Source organism: Cydia amplana, chromosome 4 (assembly GCF_948474715.1).
Source record: "Cydia amplana chromosome 4, ilCydAmpl1.1, whole genome shotgun sequence".
Lineage (NCBI taxonomy): Eukaryota > Metazoa > Arthropoda > Insecta > Lepidoptera > Tortricidae > Cydia > Cydia amplana.
The window spans coordinates 2,495,745-2,517,515 of NC_086072.1; the positions used below are offsets into that span (position 1 = coordinate 2,495,745).

Here is a 21,771-nt window from a genome sequence, read left to right on the forward strand (position 1 = left end):
CGACTGTTTAAATAGCATAATTATTGTGAAAGTTAGAGGCAAGGATGAAACCGTTAGTTAACTGTTACCTTGTCAAAAACATCAGTCTACTTAAATACTTAATAGCATTTAAAGTGGTCCTTTTGTGTGAAAACTTCTATACAAAATAAGAAAATGACCAATGTTTCAAACTCAAGGGGAGTTTGGTTAGAATTAATAATCCCAATAACTTCGGCAAATATGGCTAAGGTTAACAGTCAACTTAACTCGAACATAATTGACGAGTCCAATGGAGAGTGTTGACTATTTCTAAATATTAAAAAAAAACCCTTTGTTATAAATTTACAATTAAACGAACCCACTTTTTCTTGGACTCTTCAATCGTCAGGGTGGAGCGTGAGTTGGTGAAGTCAAATTGTAATCTCCTGAATGATACAGAGGGGCTACCGCGAAAACCTAAATTCGCAAATTGCGGGGATCTTTCTCTTTTACTACAATGCAGGCGTAATTAGAGTAACAGAGAAAAATGCCCGCAATTTGCGAAAATCGATGTTCGCAGTTATAGCCCAGCTCTTTAAAAGACTTGCATTTTGTTCGCCATATCCATCTGCAATTTCTCGAAATAAACACCTTATACTTACACACTGTGTTAAGTATAAGGTGTTTATTTGTTGATTGTAGTAATTAATAGGTACCTATTCCGAATTAGGTAGGTACTTAAACCGCACATTATTCCAAAGTTATTTATACTGTTTAGTTTATATTGTTAATTTCATTAAAAATATTTCAGTCATTGAATACCTTCACGCATGACACATTTTAAAATAAAAGTTTCAGTCATCAAAATAATATAGAAAACACAATACATCCCAGTTAACATTATTATATTATTATTTTTTATATGAAAGCGCAATCAGGTTACTTTTTACTTATAACTTTGTCTTAATGAAATGATAGATGATTATTTTTATTACTCTGGTTCACACCTATTTGACTATTATTATTTCTAGAAAAAACTAATTATCTCCTAGATTTATAGAAATTATACAATATATTGTAGAATATTTCTGGTCAAATCATAAGTTTTATAATACCATCCTATCGCATCCATATATAATTAGATTAAAACGCATTTCTTCATAATAATTGTCGAATCAATGTCAGCACTCCCTAAACACATATTTTGATTAAATTCAAATACAGTTATGTTACCTACTAATTCAAAAATATCTGACAAAGAGCAGAACTATGTCTGGACGTGTCTGAATTTTTAACATCCCTTTTTTTAGGTTAAAGACAAACGAATTTTAAAAATTTGAAATACGTCAGATATATATACTGTCAGACATTTTTGAAAAATACCGCTGTTACAAATGTTACTGATTGTGTTTGATTTTATTCAAAGCATTACACGCGAACACATTGCTATGCGAGATATGTGGTTAAAGCGCATGTGTGCGGGAGGCCCATTCTAATTTAACAACTTGTTATGGTTTCGTTATTCGTTTTGATATGACTTTGACGATCTCTTAGGTGTTTAATTAAAATCGGCCTTCTGGTTTAAGTTAGAAGTTACTACTGAAAAACGATACTAGAAATTACAGTAGGTACGCTGTTGCGGCGAGGCGCGAAAAAGTTCGGAATCAGTTAGAATGGCTATCGCGCGCAGTTAGTATCGGAACCGGTGTCGCCGCTCTTCCTCTCCACATTTACTAACACTCGCGCAACGGTAGTAAAAACTTGTGTGCGTGGTGAATGGATACGCCTCCTTTAGACAGATTTGATGTCTGGCTTCTTAATCTGAAGGTTATTGTGGCGCAAAAAGGCATGTTTACTTCGTTTTCGGTCGGCGCGGGCGAGTAGCATGCGAGCGTTTGCTCAAAACCGGCGGCGACACGTACCCTGCTCGCATCGCCATTCTAACTTGTTCTGTGTTCGGAATCGTTTCGTAACTTTTAGCAAAAATAAAAGATTCAATTTTTTGAAGAATTGTTTGGAGAAGTTTCATGTGCAAAAATACGCAATTTTGGAAACTTTCCGTTTACACATCAGTTGATGAAAATACATAGGTATTTAATATTATTATAATATGATTAATATTCAAAGATTTTCCTCGTTTGTCAAAATCACACGCCGACCGCCCCGCGCCGCAACCTACTTTAGGTGTACTGAAGGCTTAAAGCAATAATAGTGTATGTAAGCGAAAAACGACAAGCTTTTATAATATTTGTATGCATAATAAGGTCTGATTCCGATATCTGTTACATATAATTAAATGTTGTTTTAATGACCAAATTGCAGCGTGGGTTTCTAGACTCATTTTTTATACAGTTTGTAAGTAAAATATAAGTAACCGATATTGTTAGAGAGGCTAAGCGTTCCCGACTTTGCTGATATCTAAAATATACATATTTTATAATAGATAATTGTATTCTTAGTATAATGGTACTGAAACTTTCGGCAAAATTATTGTGACGCATAAACACATCCTTGTCAATGTACCCTGCATTAAGTTGTCGAAGTGGCCTTTACGTGTTGGCTCCGGCCCTGTGCACGCTACATAAGAATCCGTTATAAATATAAATGTGCAAAATATTGGGTTGTGTTTTACAACATTAGCGAATTCGTGAGACATGAACCTAAATAATGAATGATAATAAATTTAAAGGTGTGTAAAATAGTAACATTTTAACGTCAAAATAATAGCATCAAGCAACACAATACTGTAAAAAAAAATCACATCTCACCACCTTTACTAACGCTGCGTCTTACGTAAGCGAACAACTCGCGAACGTGAAGCGAAGCGGCGCGGCTGGCCCACGCGGCGTTCGTGTTCGCAACGAGATCGTCCACGTAGGACACTTCTTATATACTTCTATGAGTATATGTATCAAAGGTTGATTCACCCCGCGTCGCATCGTTTTGCTTTGCGTTCGCGTGTTGTTCGCCTACGTAGTACGCTGCGTAACAGTTTCATGGATCTGCTAATTTGTAAGCAATGCAACATTAGTTTGTTAAGAAAAGACGCGTAATATGCTGCTGATTCGTTCGGACGATTTATGACGGACGGTACCTATGTTTCTCGTTACCGCCGTCGCGAGTCGCTTAATGTGGTATGGGTTTGATGAAAAAAATATATTTGAGTTTCAGTTCGAAGTATGGGGAACCCCAAAAATTTATTGTTTTTTTTTCTATTTTTGTGTGAAAATCTTAATGCGGTTCACAGAATACATCTACTTACCAAGTTTCAACAGTATAGTTCTTATAGTTTCGGAGAAAAGTGGCTGTGACATACGGACGGACAGACAGACGGACAGACGGACAGACAGACAGACAGACATGACGAATCTATAAGGGTTCCGTTTTTTGCCATTTGGCTACGGAACCCTAAAAACGTAACAATGTATAAGAAGGAGGAAAAATTAAGAACACATGGAGCATTAACAAAGCTCACATCTGCGGTGGCAGCATGGTTGCATTTTTATCGCCTGTCACTTTTCACTTACATACTTGTTAGAACGTGTCAGGCATGGTGACAGGCGATAAAAATGTAACCGTGCTACCGGACGTGCTACAAGACATTGTAAATTGTTGGATATGACAGCCATCTAGGGTTGCCAGATCGAAAGACGCTATTATCGGGAAAAAATATAAAATTTTCGGGATTTTGAGACTTAAGTCGGGAAAAAAAAACATTCAAATTAAAGTAATTGTATTAAAAACAACGATATTTTACATTATTGGCGCTACGTCAGCTGCTCTGCCCATAGACGTTTTTATAACGCTGACGCGCTCGACACGGGTCGCTCGCTCGCTCGACGACAGTTCGGAACTTGAAATTATTGTTTTATAACGTGCAGCTGTTTTTCGGGACAATTTCCACTTTGTCGGGAATCGGGAACACATGCTAAAAATCGGGAGAATCCCGCCAAATCCCGACCATCTGGCAACCCTACAGCCATCATACCTACTAATTTTTACTATACTTATGTAGGTACGTACTTATTACGATTATTACTGAATTCTCTTATGACTACAGCTGCGATGAATATATTATAAGCTCAAAACCATTGATAGTTAATGTAAACATGTTGTTTCGTCATTCATTCTGTAAATTTCTGTTGAATTAGTGTATCAAGCAATGTAAGAATTGTAAGTAACATAGTTTTATTTATATGGTCGCTAATTATGAGGCATTTGAGGCACTAACTCTTACAGCACATCTGTATGTATGGAGTGAAGCGTGAGCCGGGTCGGTGGCGACGCTAAGACAGCCGCGTATCGATTTAATGAGGTACTCAATGATATGCTTCAGAATAAATCATGTGTGCTGCTGTATCTGCTGTTTTATTGTATGATATTTTTATCGTCACCTGCTTTTTCAAATCATAATTTTATTTTGATTTTAATAACAAAACTTCCGTGAGACACAGACATTTAATATATTAAAAACGGTTCACCCACGTATTTTAAGTCGAAAACGCTCGACATGTTTCACTCCGTACCGAGGAGTGTCATCAGGAGCTTGCGTTAACAGTGACGGACCGGCGCAGACATGTCGAGCGTTTTTGACTTAAAATACGTGAGTGACCCGTTTTTAATACATTATTTTGGTAAGTAAGTGTCTGCTGAAATTTTATAGCTACAAGGACAGTTCAAACTATCAATTTATAACAAGTAACATTACTATGATGATTGATGAATAAAATAAACCAGTAAGTTTTGAGTAAAATTTATTTACAATACCAAATACTTTAATCTTAGGTAGATAGCAATTTGGTTTACAATCTTAACGATGCCCAAGACTCCATTTCGTAGTTACAAGTTATTATTTTAAAATACTTGGCAATAAATCTTGTGACACCTAACGTGGTCACAAATTGACGTCATCACGCACTACCAATCAATAATTTAATAAGGTAAAGTTTTCAATGCGTAGGTACAATGTGAAAACAACCAACGTACTTTGAGTTAAGTGTTTCACATTGAAAAATCTAGGTTGGTTCTCTTAAAAACAAATAAATTCGGATGGAGGTAGTGACTTATACTACGAAACAGTGCCGAGATTGATTACTTAAAATACATTTATTTTTAGAATTAAGGAATACATCGTGATAGTGTATTCGAATCGCTATAACTTTACAATTATGGTTTAAAAGTCATTAACCATTTAACCGCCAGCAATTTTTGATCGTGCGTGCTCGTGTCGCCACCGACAGTAATTGTACCACGCAGAGGAAAAACCAAATGAGATCTTTGTCTTATTTATCAGACTGTGGCGAAATGAGCTGGATATGTAATGTCTTATATATCAGACTCTGGCGGTTAAAGGGTTAAGAAAAGTTTTATGACAGAGGCAATATAAAATCAAATACAATTTGTAATTTATTTCGAGTTAGTTGAGCAAAGCCTTTTGTGAATTCACAGAAAGAAAAACTATATATAGAAAGGTGTTTACTTGGTTCAAAAGGTCACCTGAAGCGCCTTACTATTTGTTAGGTGTAGCTTACTTGATACCTAATTGAATTATAAATTATACTTTAATGTAAACCATTTACAAATACATACCATTATATACAATTTAGGTAACTAATTCCCTTATCCTAGTAAGTCTTTAACTTCAAAAATTACTTAGTTGGCACAGTAAAGGTAGGTTTAAAAAGTGGAAGTTCCGTTATGGCACTAAAATGTCAACATATATGGCAATTCACTGTTCTACGCTAGAGATTTATTCAATTTATAACAGTATCAACAATTACATATACATTTCAGGATTACATTTGGTCCTCATAGCCAAATTTTAAATTCTTACAGCTAGTCTTATGTCTACTTAAAGCTATATACATGCCGTATAAAAACAATGTAAGGTAGGTGTATCTAACCTAGTATACCTATTACCTTAACACATTCATAGCCATCCATCCAAACAAGACATCTGCTCCAGGCCACAAAAAATCGTCATATAAAGCTGTAATACCTACCACGATCCGGACTAACGGGTCGTTCGGCCTGGGAACGAAATCATAAAATACCCGATAGTCGGGTTTTCGGCACTGAATGTGTTAAGTATGTACGGTAAACAAATGGAACCCCAAGCCACTATTTTGGTAAAGATGTCAAAGAGAGATTTGATTTGAAAGCCCATGGAATCGCATTCTAAATACCCACTTATGTCCTAGGTTTGCGGAGTTGCATTCCGCAATAGATCATACGTATTACAGTGAAACCTGGATAAATGAGACTTCAAGGGACGAACAGATTTGTCTCACTTAAAGAGGTATTTCACTTACCCAGGCTCTCAGTTAGCCAGGTACAAATAAATGTCTGTCTCATTTACAGAGGGTCCCATTAATAGAGGTGAGAATAGAGGATATATTTCAGTTATAGAGGTGGTGGTATTTTGTAATTATCTTTAAAAATAAATAAGGTAAAATAATCCTTGTCCCTAAATATTTTTTAAGTCTGTTTAAATATTTTTTCGAATTTATTTTGAATGATTCTCCAAAGGATAGATTTTATCAATTAAATTTGATACGGACTTCATTGCGTCTTAGAAATGTATTAAATGAAAATCTGTTTATTCGTGTTATCAAAATTTCAGCTTTCGTTTCGATAGTTTTAACTACATAAAGTAACTAAATGAAACTTGAAGTCGTTTAAACACAATTAAGCAAATGCGGAATTTGCGCATAGACTAAGAGTTAGTAAGAATACGGAAATTGATCAATAAAGTCCAAGTTAGAGAGGTGATAGATTGACGTTATCTCAGATACAGAGGTCAATTCCTATACAATTCTAAAAAAACAATTAGGAAAATGTAATCTTATAAATATAGTCTCAGTAAAAGAGGTAAAATACACTTTCTGTCTCACTTATAGTGGTAAATGTGACTATATAATCACAACAGCTAATCCCAGTTATAGAGGTTCGTTTTTTCTCACTAACAGAGGTAATTCAGTTCTAAAGTGTCGGGACCGCACCATGAGTCCCAGCTATAGAGGTTTCTCACTTATCCAGGTCCCACTTAACCAGGTTTCACTGTATTTTAAACATGTGGGCCGTCAGCCTGTGTGACCAGTTTTTGTTGACTGTACTTACATACCTAGGCAACTCATATTTGAGTTAATATCTGGGTGACCGAGCTTCGCTCGGAAAACATAAAAACTCGAAAATGCGCGTTTTCCTAGAGATAAAACCTAGCTAGATCGATTTTTCGCCCCCGAAAACCCCCGTATAGCAAATTTCATCGAAATCGTTAGAGCCGTTTCCGAGATCCCCGAAATATATATATATATATATATAAATAAATAAATAAATAAACAAGAATTGCTCGTTTAAAGGTATTAGATTTAGTCCTTCGATCCGGATAATCGTGACTTGGGGCCCGATTCGGATTTTGAAATAGACATCTATTAGATATCTTTTAGACATCACCAAGATACGATAACGATATGTTTAAGATCTAACCTGTCAAATTTGACATTTGCCCGGTTCTGGAGATACTCTTGAACGATTTCCACAGGATATGACTTAGAGATCCAATTCACATCTAATAGATATCTAACTCTATCTAACGTAAAAGTGACATTGGTTGCCCGAATTGCGCCGCAAAAGAGAACTATATAGTTGATATCTAAACTATAACGTATCTAGTACGTGTCGTCTCTTGTGAATTCGAATTGAATTGAAGTTCGAATACGGCAGTTGTTTAATAATTTGCGCAAGAAAATACAAATAAATCTTTTTCGTTTATTTAGGAACGAATTACCCCGAAATTTGGACATAATCGTCACATAACACAACGTCATTCAATTATCTTTTTATGCATTTTCTCTGGAAGTTATTAGTTAAAAAGATAATACAGTCGTTATACGCTTAATAATACAGTTAGATGGCATTTCTACGATACTAATTCGTTGTAATAATACAATAATAACAAGTATTAAATGCATGTTACACCTAGTGCTGATAAATAATCTTGTGGTAGCTAATGTCAATTATAATCTATTTAATTTTTAACTCCAAACTTTTTGACTCGAAGACCTCAGCCAAACTTTGGCCCTCCCATTTCCTATTTGCGAACTCGAATGTATGGCACTGATTTAAACTTTCACGATTTTTACACATTATTAAATTGTACAACGGGACTTAATCGCGTACCTAAGTTTTAAGATTTACTTCCGACGTTTCGAGGACGGCGTTGTCCCCGTGGTCTCGGAGAAGACTGGCTAAAGTTGACATCAGCATCTTCTAACCGCGCGAGTTTTTCGAACTACCCGCACTTGGTATGTATGGCCTTTTCCACTTCGCACGGAGAGAGCCCATTCATTATTTATTTACCTTTTTCCAATGTTTGGACGACAAAAACTTTAGATCGAATCATATAGGTATTATTCACGTATTAAACTCTATTTCATATTTAATTACAAGCATCAGGTAGTCGTCCAAGTAAATTCTGTACAGATTTAGCAGCGACTTGGATACGTTAGGAATTTGACGTTTAAACCGTGGCACTAATACTTTGTCGCTAGCCAAATCAGGTTCAAAGTTAGCTTTGGACCGACTCTAGGTACCTAGTACACGAGCAATATGTTTTTCCATCACATGGTAATACAATTTAAATTATTTGTTTATGCTAACTACGACGTTAAACCATTAGTGTACGGCCTGGGTGGTGATCGTCCAGCGGCGCGTTCGGCGGAGCGTGTAGCGTGCACTGAGGCCGCTATACGTTTGCATTTGTTCATATGGCACGGCACAACCCGCTGTATGCACACTTTTTGGAATTTCGCTTGCTACACAGCGGTTGCTGTACCTAACTACGAAAACTGTCTGTGCCCCAATCGACAGCACTTAAAGCATTCGCTTTAAGAATCACTGGTTGCACTGTAACGTTTGTCACTCAGGCGTGACAGAGGCGTCGATCAAGTCAGTGTCCCGATTAGACGTCCAGTCGGACGTAACGCCGACGTCATTAGACGTCGAAGAGCAGCGCAATGTTGTGCTGCGAGGCGCGTCGCTAGTAGTGGTCGGGGCGGTAGTTGGAGCGCGAGTACGTGGAGTAGGCGGAGTCCTCGGAGGACAGCGGGCCGCGGCGCGCGCTGTACAGCGAGTCGCGGCGCTCGGCGCCCGGGGCACCTGGGAAACAAAATAACAAATAAGTAATATTCAAAGTTTGTTACTTGAACTTAGGGTTATATTAGTATATCACTGTAAATGTGGGAAATAGTTGGTCTCTAGACTTCGATGGTGTGCGGAGCATCTAAAGTAATTACGTCTGCGTACGTGCATAAGTAGAAGCAGTCTGCAGATGGTACGCCTACGGAATTCATACTTGATTCGGTTATATCTTTATGTCAAAAATGAACCTACCTATGTAAAAGTAAAGTCTTCGTCCCGAGGGTAATGGGTTGTAAAGTTGGAGTCTGGCTACAGTTTTTTTTTGTGTTGAGTCCTCCTACTGAGTATAACGAGGAAGTAAGTACCTATAGAAAGAAAAAGTAAACTCACCAGCGGGTCCCGGTCTGACTCCATTCGCGGTCCCGTATGCGGGCTCCCGCTGCGCGTTGTGCGCATTCTGGTTGTGCGTGAGCGCGTGTTGCGCGTGCGGGGCGTGCGCGTGTGCGTGCGCTAGCGTAGCGTGCGGCCGCAGTAGCAGTGATTGCGCGGAGACCAGCGGCGCGGCGGTCGTTGGGCCGTTGGTGGCGGTGGTGGCGCTGCTGCCTTTGCTGTACACGGATTGTGATCTGGGAATGAGAGGCAAATTATAAAACTAAAAATTATTTGTCCACAACAAGATTTGTGACTAAAGCTGATCGATTAACTGACACATCGTGATTGTAATATGGACATATATGCTTGGCTGAAGGAATATCGATTTGTATGGGTGTATGCTTAGTTTTATCTGCTCTATAGAGACTGCAACCCAGGGTGTGAGAATAATAACAAGTAATGACAACTGTGAGGTAACAAATTATGTGTCCCATACCCCTCATAGTAGCACCAGCACAGCGACAAGTAGGTATTCAATACGCCATCACCGTCACAGTCCAAGAGAAACACACAACATACCTATTCGCACATACACATGCATGCATACTTACTGATATTAAAATAGGTACCTATATGACGAATGTTGAATCAATATAAGCTTCCTTTTGAAGACAACCACTAATTGATTTCTTAAATTTAAACTGGACGCCCATTCACCAACTATAAACACGACTACATACGTACTCTTCAGTTGGTAAATAGCCCCAGCTATAAGAAACCCCTCACACAAGCACAACAATAATTACATGGGAGCGTGCTGTCCGGCTGACCTGTGAAGCGTGTGCCTCGCTGGCGGCGGCGATCTGCAGTACAGACTCTTCGTGCCCGAATACAGTGGCTCCGCATTATCCGGCCTCGGGGCTGAGGCCGCGCAATACGTAGGAGCATGTCTGTAGTGTGTGAACGCTGGCTTGTCATCGTCGAGGTCTCGGGGAGATGAGGCCCGGGAGGAGGTGGTCGGGCGCCGCGAGCCCCACTCGTGCAGGAGCGCGCTGGCCGCGCCGCCGCCCAGCCCGCCCACCCAGCTCACCCAGTGGCTCTCCCAGCGAGAAAGGACGAAGGAAGGCCCGAGCGAGCGCGCTGGGTTTAGTGATGGCATCTGGAATAAAGGAATATAGTTAGATGGTACCGAAACCTGTAAAAATGGAATTAGTTGTTGTTTTTGTGTTGCTCACTTGCACATCCCACTAACCCGGGGTTACGCGGTTAAACCGTTAACCCAGTGCCAAATTGTACCTACTGGTAACCATGGTAAATCCAGGTTTAATAGGTTAACCCCGGGCGAGTGAAATGGTGCAAGTGGCGGTAAGTCTTTTAAGTTTCGATTGGCGCTCTCTATCTATCAATAACGATTGTTTGTCATCTTTGGCTAGGCCCCCCTGAGCAGTCCTGTTCTGTGCTACTGGTATTTAAAATCACCTGCACGCTTTTTTATTCTCGACGAAGATGCGGTCAGATCATTTTTAACACCTCGCCGGCTGAACTACGTCTTGAATGTGCGTTAGATAGGTAACAAATTGACACTATTGACAGTGAGGTGTGAGTTATTAAATCAGTGAAATAGGGCCCCAAATAAACAATTTAATTCTATAGGTGGCAATCAAATTAGTATGGTAGTTACTAGAGATGCCCCGAATAGTGAATTTGGCCGAATACCGAATATTCGGCGACCGAATATTCGGCATGACATGCGAATATTTTGAGTCACAATTATTATGAAAACTGTTCGTGAACAAAGCACAAGGTTTGCTAAGATATATTTTTATGTTGAACAGAATCAAATTAATGTAGTTATCAAATCGGATCCAAAATAAAAATTAAATATTTTGGAATCAACAAATGCTCTAAAACGTACCTTCGTATTTGACTACTTTCCAAGAATACATTTTAAATATTAAATATACCTACCTATCTAGTTTTTGGTAATTTTTATGTGTAATTTTTCTTTTTCGGTAGGTGCAACAGATATTCGGTATTCGGCTGAATAGTAGGCAACATTCGGCCGAATACCGAATATTCGGCAAAGTGGCCGAATACCGAATAGTTGCCGAATATTCGTGGCATCTCTAGTGGTTACCATTGCGATTTTTTCACCTCTTTTTATGGATTTTGCACCTTAAAATTCTTTGTGAATACCATAAATTATATAAAAACATCCTTAGAATTAGCGAACTCTACGATCAATAGATACTGGCTAGTTTAGATACCTACCATTTAAAAAAATGTCTTATCTCACATTTGAATTATTAAATATACACCCTTTTACAAAATCAGAGCAGACTAGACGAGACTTCGATCGTTTTTTGTTGCATTGTCAGGAGACAGATGTCCAAAACTCACGTAATTTCAAAAGACAGCAAAAACGTACGAGCCCCATACGCACTTACAACCTTTTTACATGTAAGTTTGTTGTAAAGCAACCAGCTGTCCGCATCCTTAGTCCTTATAGCACAAAAGCAGGTAGCGGGCGGAAGGAGAGAGTCCTGTGTAAAACGACTTATGTCTGTTGGACTTGTATGGCGGTTATGACATTTTGCCCGTGAAGGTGCACAAAAGGAGCTATTCAGGCACATGTGGCACGATTTATCTCGAGCTGTCTGTCATTTTGTACAATTGCACGTGTATCGAGGAATGCGGAATATTGATGTTTTGTGTCGCGAAATGTCCTATAGGCAGGTAATAATGTGCTCCCATGTGGGTAATTATGCTCTGATTCTGTAAAATGATTTATTTTGCTTTAGATATGTATAGGTATAGCTAATATGGTGTTGCAGGTGTCCATGGGTGACGGTAATCGCTTACCATCAGGCGATTCGTCTGCTCGTTTCCTCCTATCATAATATAAGTACCTATCTCATGTCTCTCATCCTATCAATATCATACTTAAAAAATATATGTTTTGTTATATTGTTGAATTGCCGATAAAAATATGTTAGACGATACGATCGATTTTCATTTGATTGTATGTAAGAATAATATATATTCATAATGTCATTTATATGGAGCAAACATATATGTATAGGGAATAAACACCTTTTTATTTCCCAGATACTAAAAGTTATATTGCCTCATTTTGTCCAACTAATCGTCATCAAATTGGTACTAAATTCTGATTGGGTAGTAAATTGGCCAATCGAACTGTTATTTTAGTATACGTGACATAAAAACCTAGCTTAGAGATTTGCATTAAAATAATTCTGGGAAGGTTGCGTGTCTGGTTTATTTCTTTTAACGAGTAATACTGAAAAAATCCTTATTTCGAGCCACATCGTCAATCTATAATCCTAAAAATTCTGTACAGGAAAAAAATACAGAAAGAGGATGTTATAGGGTGGTATTTTTTGAGGCCGCTGCCCTATAAACGGTTAAGTATATGTTATGGTGGGTGTCATTCTGAATCCCTAACAACGTTTGTCCTAAAGTCACTTGCCCTAACTGGTTTGTCCTAATGGGCACATGCCCTAACGATCAATTGTCATAACGATTATTTTCATAATGTAAGGTTCTGAAAAATGGTTAGGTTTTAGAACTTGCTGCCACAAAAGTAGGTTAGGTTAGGGTTAGAACTGCGAACCTCGTTTAAAAGAAAATATGCTTAATAAGATTAGGATAAGCAATCAATAATTAGGGAAACCAAAATTAGGGTTTTTAGTGTTAGGACAACTGATCATTATGACAAACAATATTAGGGAATGCAAAGATAGGAGAAAAGACTTTAGGGATTCAGATATAGATCCTGCTATGGTATGCTAAATGATTGATCAATACCCACTGAGATAGAATAGGTACTGTGATAAAACAGCCATGGGTCTATTAGTAGGTAATACCTTAAACACTAGCTTTGTATCACTAGTACCGCCACCGAACTGAACAATGTCGGTCTCAAGTGGGAAAACGTCAGCGTTTTATCGGAACAGCACAAGTCTTTTACTCCCAGATCTTATTAACTAGATAGAGTACCATTATAAGTAGGTTATACGACTAATGGTAGACTGCAGTCCTGTTCAATATCAGATTTTCCGGTGTGTTTAAGATTTGGTATCTAAACAGCAAGACATACTCAGAGATAAAGGTAGAATGAAGGCGCCGACACCAAGTCAGACAGCTTCAGTTCATTTAGGCCCGCCTACAAACTGTCAGATTACCAGGATACTTACCTATCCCTATCTGAACCTCAAAATATACTTCTTTCTTTTTAGTCTAGTCTCAGGCTACTCTTCTGGCGTACACATGCACGCTATCAGGACTCCAAAACATGAAACTTACAGAAACAAAAGTAGCTGCGCAGTAAGCTGCCCCTAGAAGCGCGGGCGCCGCGCCGCTCCATCGGCGCTCCATGGCGGCGAAGTAGGCCGCCGCCACCAACCCGGACAGCACCAGCTCAGCGCCGAGCCGCTCCCACGCGCTGCCGGCGCCGGGCAACGCGGCTGCCAAGCTGCCCCCGTATCCTGGCATGCTCAGCCTGGAACAATGAAAAGGAAGGTTAGGGCTTCTAGCCGAAGGGTGTGGTATTTCGGCGGTTAGGTTTTTTACAAATACAGTGTAAACTCCTTATAGGTAACGTCACTCGATATAATGACTCACTCTCTATAACGTCAACATTTTTTGGATATAGTTAATTACTTTAATAATAATTTCTCTCTATACATATAACGAAAACTCTATATACAGTCTAAAAATGGCCGGTCCCTTGATCAGTGTCGCTTTATAGAGTTTACACTGTAATTCGTTAGAATCAGAATAAATCTCTTTGAAGAATCTATAACCACAGAATAAATAAATAACAAACTTAAGAACTCGATGCATCAGACCAATCGTTAAATACCTGCATAGGTCCTAAACTAGAATATACTATTTAGCTGTTATTAAATCCTCACGACGCTGAAAAAGAACGTAAAACTCCGCTGTGGAAACTTACTATCCTAACTTACCTAGATTACCAAAACCCTTTATAACTTTTCTTGGACAACGGTTATAATAGAATATAATAAAACTAGCGCGCTCTATCCTTATAATAACACTGCAGGCTCTTGGCCAGAAATATCTCTCCAAAGCCAAAGAAAATTAGTTTGCACAGGTACACCACTTTACACTTAGTAGCTTTTATTTTTATCGTTCATTGGTTTAGATTGGATTTTACCCCTTCTGTCTACATAATATTTCAATTTTATTTTGGAGGCATTTAATAAATTCTTATTGGCGAGGCGTCGCCCAGGCCTGATTTACGTTTTACTTAGAGTAAGTTAGGTTCCCCAACTTACTTATTAACTTGACTGATCAATAGCAGCAGAGAACTATGAAACTTCCCATATAATAAAATATCTAACATTTTTACGGAGACAGACGGTTTGGCGCAAGTCACCCATAAACTTTAATTCTCTACCTACTTCTGTTCATTCCAAGTACGTGCTTGTATGCAAAAATTAATAAGAACTGTTGAAAGCGTAATAAATAGCAACTATTTATTTTATTAAAGCCACGAAAAGCCGGGCTAGCTCGCGCAGGCGACTCATTGCTATGCGCGGCGCGAGCAGTGAGATTTACGTATATTCGCTATTTTATTTACTGCCCTTTTTAGTTTAGCCCCAAACTACTTTCTGGAGCTCTGCTAGAATGTTTTGTTTAGGAAAATCAATAGTTCAAACAATGTCTTACATTGTTATTGTCGTGTATAGCTCATTAAAATTAAGCATGTTAGTTTTAAGCGTTTTTATTATGTTTTATGTACCCTTTACTTTCATGTGTATTTTTAACTTATATTGTAATATTATTTGTGTTATATGCCTAGATTTAAGTCAATTATGTTCCTAATAAATATATTTTACCCATTCCCCAATCAAATGTAATAGCGTAAGCTTATTGGTCGAATAAAGGAAAACTGACTCTGCACGTAACACCCACGTCTTAAGTAGGCGTGGCCTAAGTGGCTATGGTGGGGCGCGCGCCTATAAATACCGCCTCCCGCCGTGGTAGCTTACTCACTCATCACTACATACTACTACAGGCAACATATGCCTTAACACGTAACATATTAACCATAAATATGTGTTCTTATTAACATACTAACCCGGTAATGGTGGTATTGGAGGTACGGCAAGCGGACTTCGAAGGTATCCCGGCTGGCGCGTTCCTGAGTGCTGTTTCTTCTCTTCTCGCAGAACTTTAATTCAACTTCAAAACTACAGTCTACGCTCCACAATTTGGTCCTTCGCTGCCAGATCAAGAAAGAAACAAGTACGCGCTGAGTTTCAAGTAACACTCAGACTGGAAAAAAGAAACAAGTACGCGCTGAGCCTAGAAGTTCGCTTCGGCTTAGACCCTACCCCAATAACCTTCCCATACCCCACCATTACCGGCTTGCCGGTCGGACCGTGTTGTGTTGTAGGTTCTCCTCCACTCACGTGTCCTGGCAACTTTAGTTGCATGTGTCACATGGTGATACCAACACACTGCTTTCGAACGCTCTAGGCATTGCACTTAGCCATTGCGGGAGATTCAGTGCACCGAGGGATCCACGCTTAGGGGCACTGACGTTGCGCTCGGTAACGTCAGAGCATAGGCGTTAGGTAGGTAAATCTGTATATAGTTAGGGACCCCCCGCGTGTGTCAAGTGTAAGTGTAAAGTGTTTCCAGTGAAGATGTCGGAAAAGGAAGCACGTAGCCTTCGCTCGCGCAGGAAGGGCCTGCCTGCCCCCGCGCCCAACGCGGACACCCCTACCCCCTCATCGGGCAAGACGACGTCCGGCGAGACGAATACGTGGAGCAAAGGCACCAGTGGCAACCAGAAAACTAGTGGTGATAATGAGTCGGTACACTCGGAAGTGTTTGATGATACGGTAGTAGTTCGCAGTAGGTCGAATACGCTAGTACGTAATGAAACCGCTGTCGCGCCGCCGCCGCGGGCGCCGTCTGATCGCGCATCAAATAGGGATCGCGAATCGGTACATAGGGACCGCGATAGTGAAATAGCCGTGCTAATGGCTCGGCTCGAGGTTCATAAAGCCGCTCTAGTCGTTGCTAAGACAGAGTCCGATACTGCAAAATTGAGGCTGCAGATTGCCCAAGTAAAGGCGCAATCTGACGGCAGCAGTATCGCGACTGAAGTCGAAGAACGAACTAGGAATTGGGTAGAACGACAGCCGAAGTCACAGCACGAGATCGCGAATGATAGTAAAATCCCGTTACCGAAACAGACCGCCGCGCCGCGCGCCGCCGCCGACCGGGCTAGCAGACCGCAACCGCGATTTTATGAAGTGCCACATAATAATTACGCACCTATCTACCACAAACCGGCCGAGTTACCCGCCTTCAGCGGAGATATCACAGAATGGATATCATTTAGGGCAGAGTTCGAGGACACGTCCCCCATGTTTAGTGCCGTCAATAACGTCAGTCGTATTAGGCGCGCGCTTAAGGGCGAGGCTCGGACGGCCGTAAAATCGATTATGTACACAGTTCAGGACCCGTACGAGATAATGGAAGCGCTAGAACGGCAATTCGGCGACCCCGAGGAAATTGTGCTTACGGAACTTCATAATATAAAACGCATGCCGCGTTTATCCGAAGACAATTCGAACATAGCGTCATTCGCCGCGCATATCGCGAACGCCGTCGCCACCATTCGATCGTTGCGTCAAGAGCAGTATTTACACGCGCCTGAACTCGTGAACAAAATAGTGGACAAATTGAATCTGATAGTGCGCTACGAATGGGCAAAGTATAGGCAGTCTAACGTAGAATCACCCGGGTTAGTTGCGATATTCGAGTTTCTTAACGAAATTAGCACTGCAGCCAAGCGCGTCAACCGACATAGGCCGTCTAATAGATTGCGGAATACGGTGAACACGGTGTCTTTTGAGCACGAACCGAGACGATCGAGCCAAGCTCTCTCTGGGTCTCGCGCCCCCGCGTTCCACCGCGATTATAGTTCGGATTCGGATGAATCAGATTCCCACGAAACATACGCACGTGATACGGGAAGTAGATCGCGCAATAGTAAACCGACTGTAGCTCAAGTCAAGCACCGCGATGGTAATTTGAAAAAAAAGCCCGCGTCAACCGGAGCTAAGCCCAAAAGGCAGATATCGTCCGTCTCTGTCTCGCACGCTACGTGTGTCATATGTAAAAGCGGCAAAGAGCACAAAGTTAGTGAGTGTTCTAAATTTCTAGCTGTGACGATATCTGAGCGTTGGGACTTAGTGAAGGGTGCTAAATTGTGCTTTAGATGTTTAGACGCGAATCACCGTAAGCCGTTTAAGTGCAAATATGTCGCGTGCGGCATGAGTCAGTGCGAAGCCGGACATAATAAACTATTACACGGATTGAACGCGGCCGCGCCCGCGAACGGTAATAGTACTCCGGCGGCATCAGTACTCAACGTTAGACTTCCGCAGACGTACCTCAAAATCATGCCTGTAGAGGTGTCGGGACCGTTAGGTACCGTCCAAACTCTCGCGCTATTAGACGAAGGCGCGGCAATGACTTTGATGCTACACGAAACTGCGGACAAAATCGCGCCTCGCGTACGCGGTGAAACTTTAGATCAGGGATGTTGCGGATGCAGATTTTTTGACATCCGCGGATGCGGATGCGGATGCGGATATTTAAAGGCTCACATCCGCGGATGCGGATGCGGATGCGGATGTCAAGATTAGGTACTTAAAAAACGTGTAATATTACATTTTTAGTAATTTTTCTTAAAAAAAAACGAAACGTTTAGTATTTCTGCAATGAATATAAGTGCGTTATATTTAATAAACAGTGACTTGGCCGACTTTTCTGGATCTAGACCACAGATTATATAATAGTTCTTACGAACAGATATTTATCTCTCAAAGAAAACGCAAATACCTACCGTTTTGATACCTACAATGGAGTGACCTTCAACGCGCCGCTCCCCACACCGCGCATGCCGGCTCAACGCTAGGGTTGCCGACGCTTAGAAATGATAAATAAAATACCTACTTATACAGCGGAACAAATTAACATAAAATCTAAATCTACAATTATGTATGTTATCATTAATTTATAATCGTTTTACATAAAATTGTAATGCATGTTTTTTTTCTTTCTCTAAGAGTACTTTCCGCTGTAAAGTTAAGAACGTACTGTCGTTAAAATAAACTTTACCTACCAAACGAACTTAAAAGTTTGCTTCCTATTTCAACTATGTCGATATCGAACGATAAATGTGTCATAATAAACACTACATGTCTAAAGAAATTCAATAGTACCTACCTATACCTACGTAGCTTGTAACTATCGTAAAAATTGGCAGTGCGGCGCGCGGTGACGTGCGTGCGTGAGCGCGTGTGGCAACCAACTGGCTTGCTTTTCTACCGTGAACGAGAACAGATTCGTAGGTATAAATCCGAGCTCGCGCGGAGAGTTATCCATAGGCCTGTCTAGACTATTCTAGACGATATCGTTATAGGTAATGACGAAATTACCTAGCACTAACGCCGCCGCTAAGACGTTCCTGTACCGACTTGTTCGACATCCGCATCCGCATAAGCTCCGCATCGATTTTATGCGGATGCGGATGCGGATGCGGATGTTGAAAATAATGCGGAAGTTCCGCGGTTGCGGATGCGGATGCGGATGTTCGCAACATCCCTGCTTTAGATATAGAAGGTATAGGCGGCGTAGTACGGGACCCAGATTCGTATTCATTACGAGTCGCCATACGGGGTTTTTGTAGCCGACATATGGAAATGATGGAGACGTTCACAGTTTGCGATGTAGGTTTAGGCGCGCAGGGCGTACCGCGAGACGTAGTAGATAAGTGCGATCACTTATCGAAAATCGCGGACGAATTAAGTTACCCGCCCGCAGTACCTACTATCGTCATAGGTCAAGATAACTGGCATCTCATCGTTACTCGGCAAATTTTAGACGGCCCGCCTAACCTTCCTGTAGCGAGCCTAACGCGGCTGGGCTGGGTATTGCATGGCCCCGATCGCACACGGCGCGCCACAGTTCATTTCGTAGGTCACGCACGGCCTAAAACCGCGGAGGACGAGGCCTTGGAACTTATGAAACGGCATTTTGATATCGAGTCATTAGGCGTTTCGCAAAAGTTACCTCGGGCCGACCCCGACCAACGCGCGCTAGACTTATTGAAAGCCACATGCGAGAAGATACCGGGGGAGCAAAGGTATCGATCGGGCTTACTATGGCGGACAGATGACGAGAAACTCCCCGATAACCGAGCGCAAGCATTAAAACGGCTATACAGTCTAGAACGGAAACTGGACCGCGATGCGACACTTAAAGCCGAATATGCGAAGCATATGAGCAATTTGCTCGATAAAGGTTACGCGGAGAAAATGGACTCGCCACCGCCCCCCGATGCACTCCGGACGTGGTATCTAGCGCATTTCCCCACTTTTCACCCGCAACGCGGCAAAATGAGATTAGTGTGGGACGCGGCCGCCACAGCTTACGGACGTTCGCTAAATAGCGCGCTGTTGGCCGGCCCCGATCTGTTAGAGTCACTTTTTGGCGTATTAGTGCGCTTTCGCGAAGGTAAAATCGCCGTGATAGCCGACGTCAAAGAAATGTTTTTACAGATCGAAATAATTGAGCAAGATCGCGATGCGTTACGTTTCGTTTGGCGGGGGGAAGACCGCACCTCTCCACCGCAAGAATACAGAATGAAGCGGCTTATATTCGGATCGGCAGCGTCGCCGACAACCGCGTTATACGTCAAAAACGAAAACGCAAAAACGCATAGTAAGGAATTTCCGATCGCAGCTGAAAAAACGATAAAGAATACGTACATGGACGACATGTTGATCGCACTCGATACGTCCGAGGAGGAAGCCAGACGCGTAGTAAACGAGGTTTACGAGTTAAACATGCGCGCGTCATTCGAGCTTCGCGGGTTCGCATCGAACCATCCTGCGGTAATAGCTGACGTAGTTAAAAGTAAGGAGGAAACGTCGCAGTTAGGCGCAAACGAGAGCGAACGTACCTTAGGTTTGAAGTGGAATCACAAGCGTGACACTTTAGGTTTCAACGTAAACTTTCGTAATACGCCCGAAGACGTACTTAACGGTCAGAAATTACCTACAAAACGGCAGGTCACGAGTAGCGCGATATCAATATTCGATCCGATCGGTTGCGTAAGTCCCATATCGGCGTCAAGCAAATCGATAATGCGGAAAATATGGATAACGGGAATCGATTGGGACTCGCCTATACCCGTCTCGCTCGCACCCGCATGGCGATCATTCATAGCTAACGTGCGACTAGTTCACGTCACCGCTAGGATTCTGGTCGCCGCCGAGGATTGGAAAGCCTCATTGCTATCACTGAAAGTAACATTAAAAGAGAGAGCACCCCACGAAGAAGTTCTACACACGTTACTGCTAGAATCAGAGCACATAGTCAACTCTAGACCGCTGACACCAGTGAATCCAGACTTAGACGTCGAAGCCCTGACGCCGAACCACTTTCTCATCGGCCGATCGAGCTCCATGTCACCACTGGGCGTCTTCACAGACGCGACTATGTCACTCTCTTCGTGGAAAACAGCGCAGACGCTAGCCGACCACTTCTGGAGGCGCTGGCAGCGAGAATACCGACCCAGCCTCCTCCCTAGGCCAGGTGCTCATCAAAACGTAAAGAAACTACATGTAGGGGACGTAGTCATCGTAGCGGATAGCTCCATGCCACGAGGGACATGGCCTAGAGGCGTAATCGCACAACTCTTTCCCGGCCCTGATGGCCACGTGAGAGTAGCCATTGTCCGCACCCGCGCAGGTGAAGTCCGTCGCCCAGTTTCCAGACTTATACCTATACACTCTTCGCACACAGACGGTGTTGACACACGTGGGGGAGATTGTCGTGTATAGCTCATTAAAATTAAGCATGTTAGTTTTAAGCGTTTTTATTATGTTTTATGTACCCTTTACTTTCATGTGTATTTTTAACTTATATTGTAATATTATTTGTGTTATATGCCTAGATTTAAGTCAATTATGTTCCTAATAAATATATTTTACCCATTCCCCAATCAAATGTAATAGCGTAAGCTTATTGGTCGAATAAAGGACAACTGACTCTGCACGTAACACCCACGTCTTAAGTAGGCGTGGCCTAAGTGGCTATGGTGGGGCGCGCGCCTATAAATACCGCCTCCCGCCGTGGTAGCTTACTCGGAAAGCCATTGGAACCTCGTACGGACGCACCTCACCAGCACCTGCTTATCCGACCGACGATTTTCTGTGAAAATCG

General features: G+C 41.4%; 1 protein-coding gene across 2 annotated transcripts in view; it reads right to left on the reverse strand.

Annotated features, from left to right (window-relative positions):
* Window positions 1–8,814: 8,814 nt before the first annotated feature.
* The window catches only part of LOC134663067 (neurogenic protein big brain), a 158,881-nt gene continuing 145,924 nt past the window's right edge, over window positions 8,815–21,771 (reverse strand). The window contains exons 3-6 of one of the 2 annotated variants that reach the window (XM_063519382.1): window positions 13,798–13,993; window positions 10,278–10,630; window positions 9,490–9,725; window positions 8,815–9,117 (exon numbers count right to left, since the gene is read on the reverse strand). In XM_063519382.1, the coding sequence (XP_063375452.1) occupies window positions 8,999–9,117; window positions 9,490–9,725; window positions 10,278–10,630; window positions 13,798–13,993 (904 nt within the window). In that variant the 3' untranslated portion in view covers window positions 8,815–8,998. The remainder of the gene's footprint in view (window positions 9,118–9,489; window positions 9,726–10,277; window positions 10,631–13,797; window positions 13,994–21,771) is intronic. The other variant, XM_063519384.1, reaches the window with a different exon arrangement.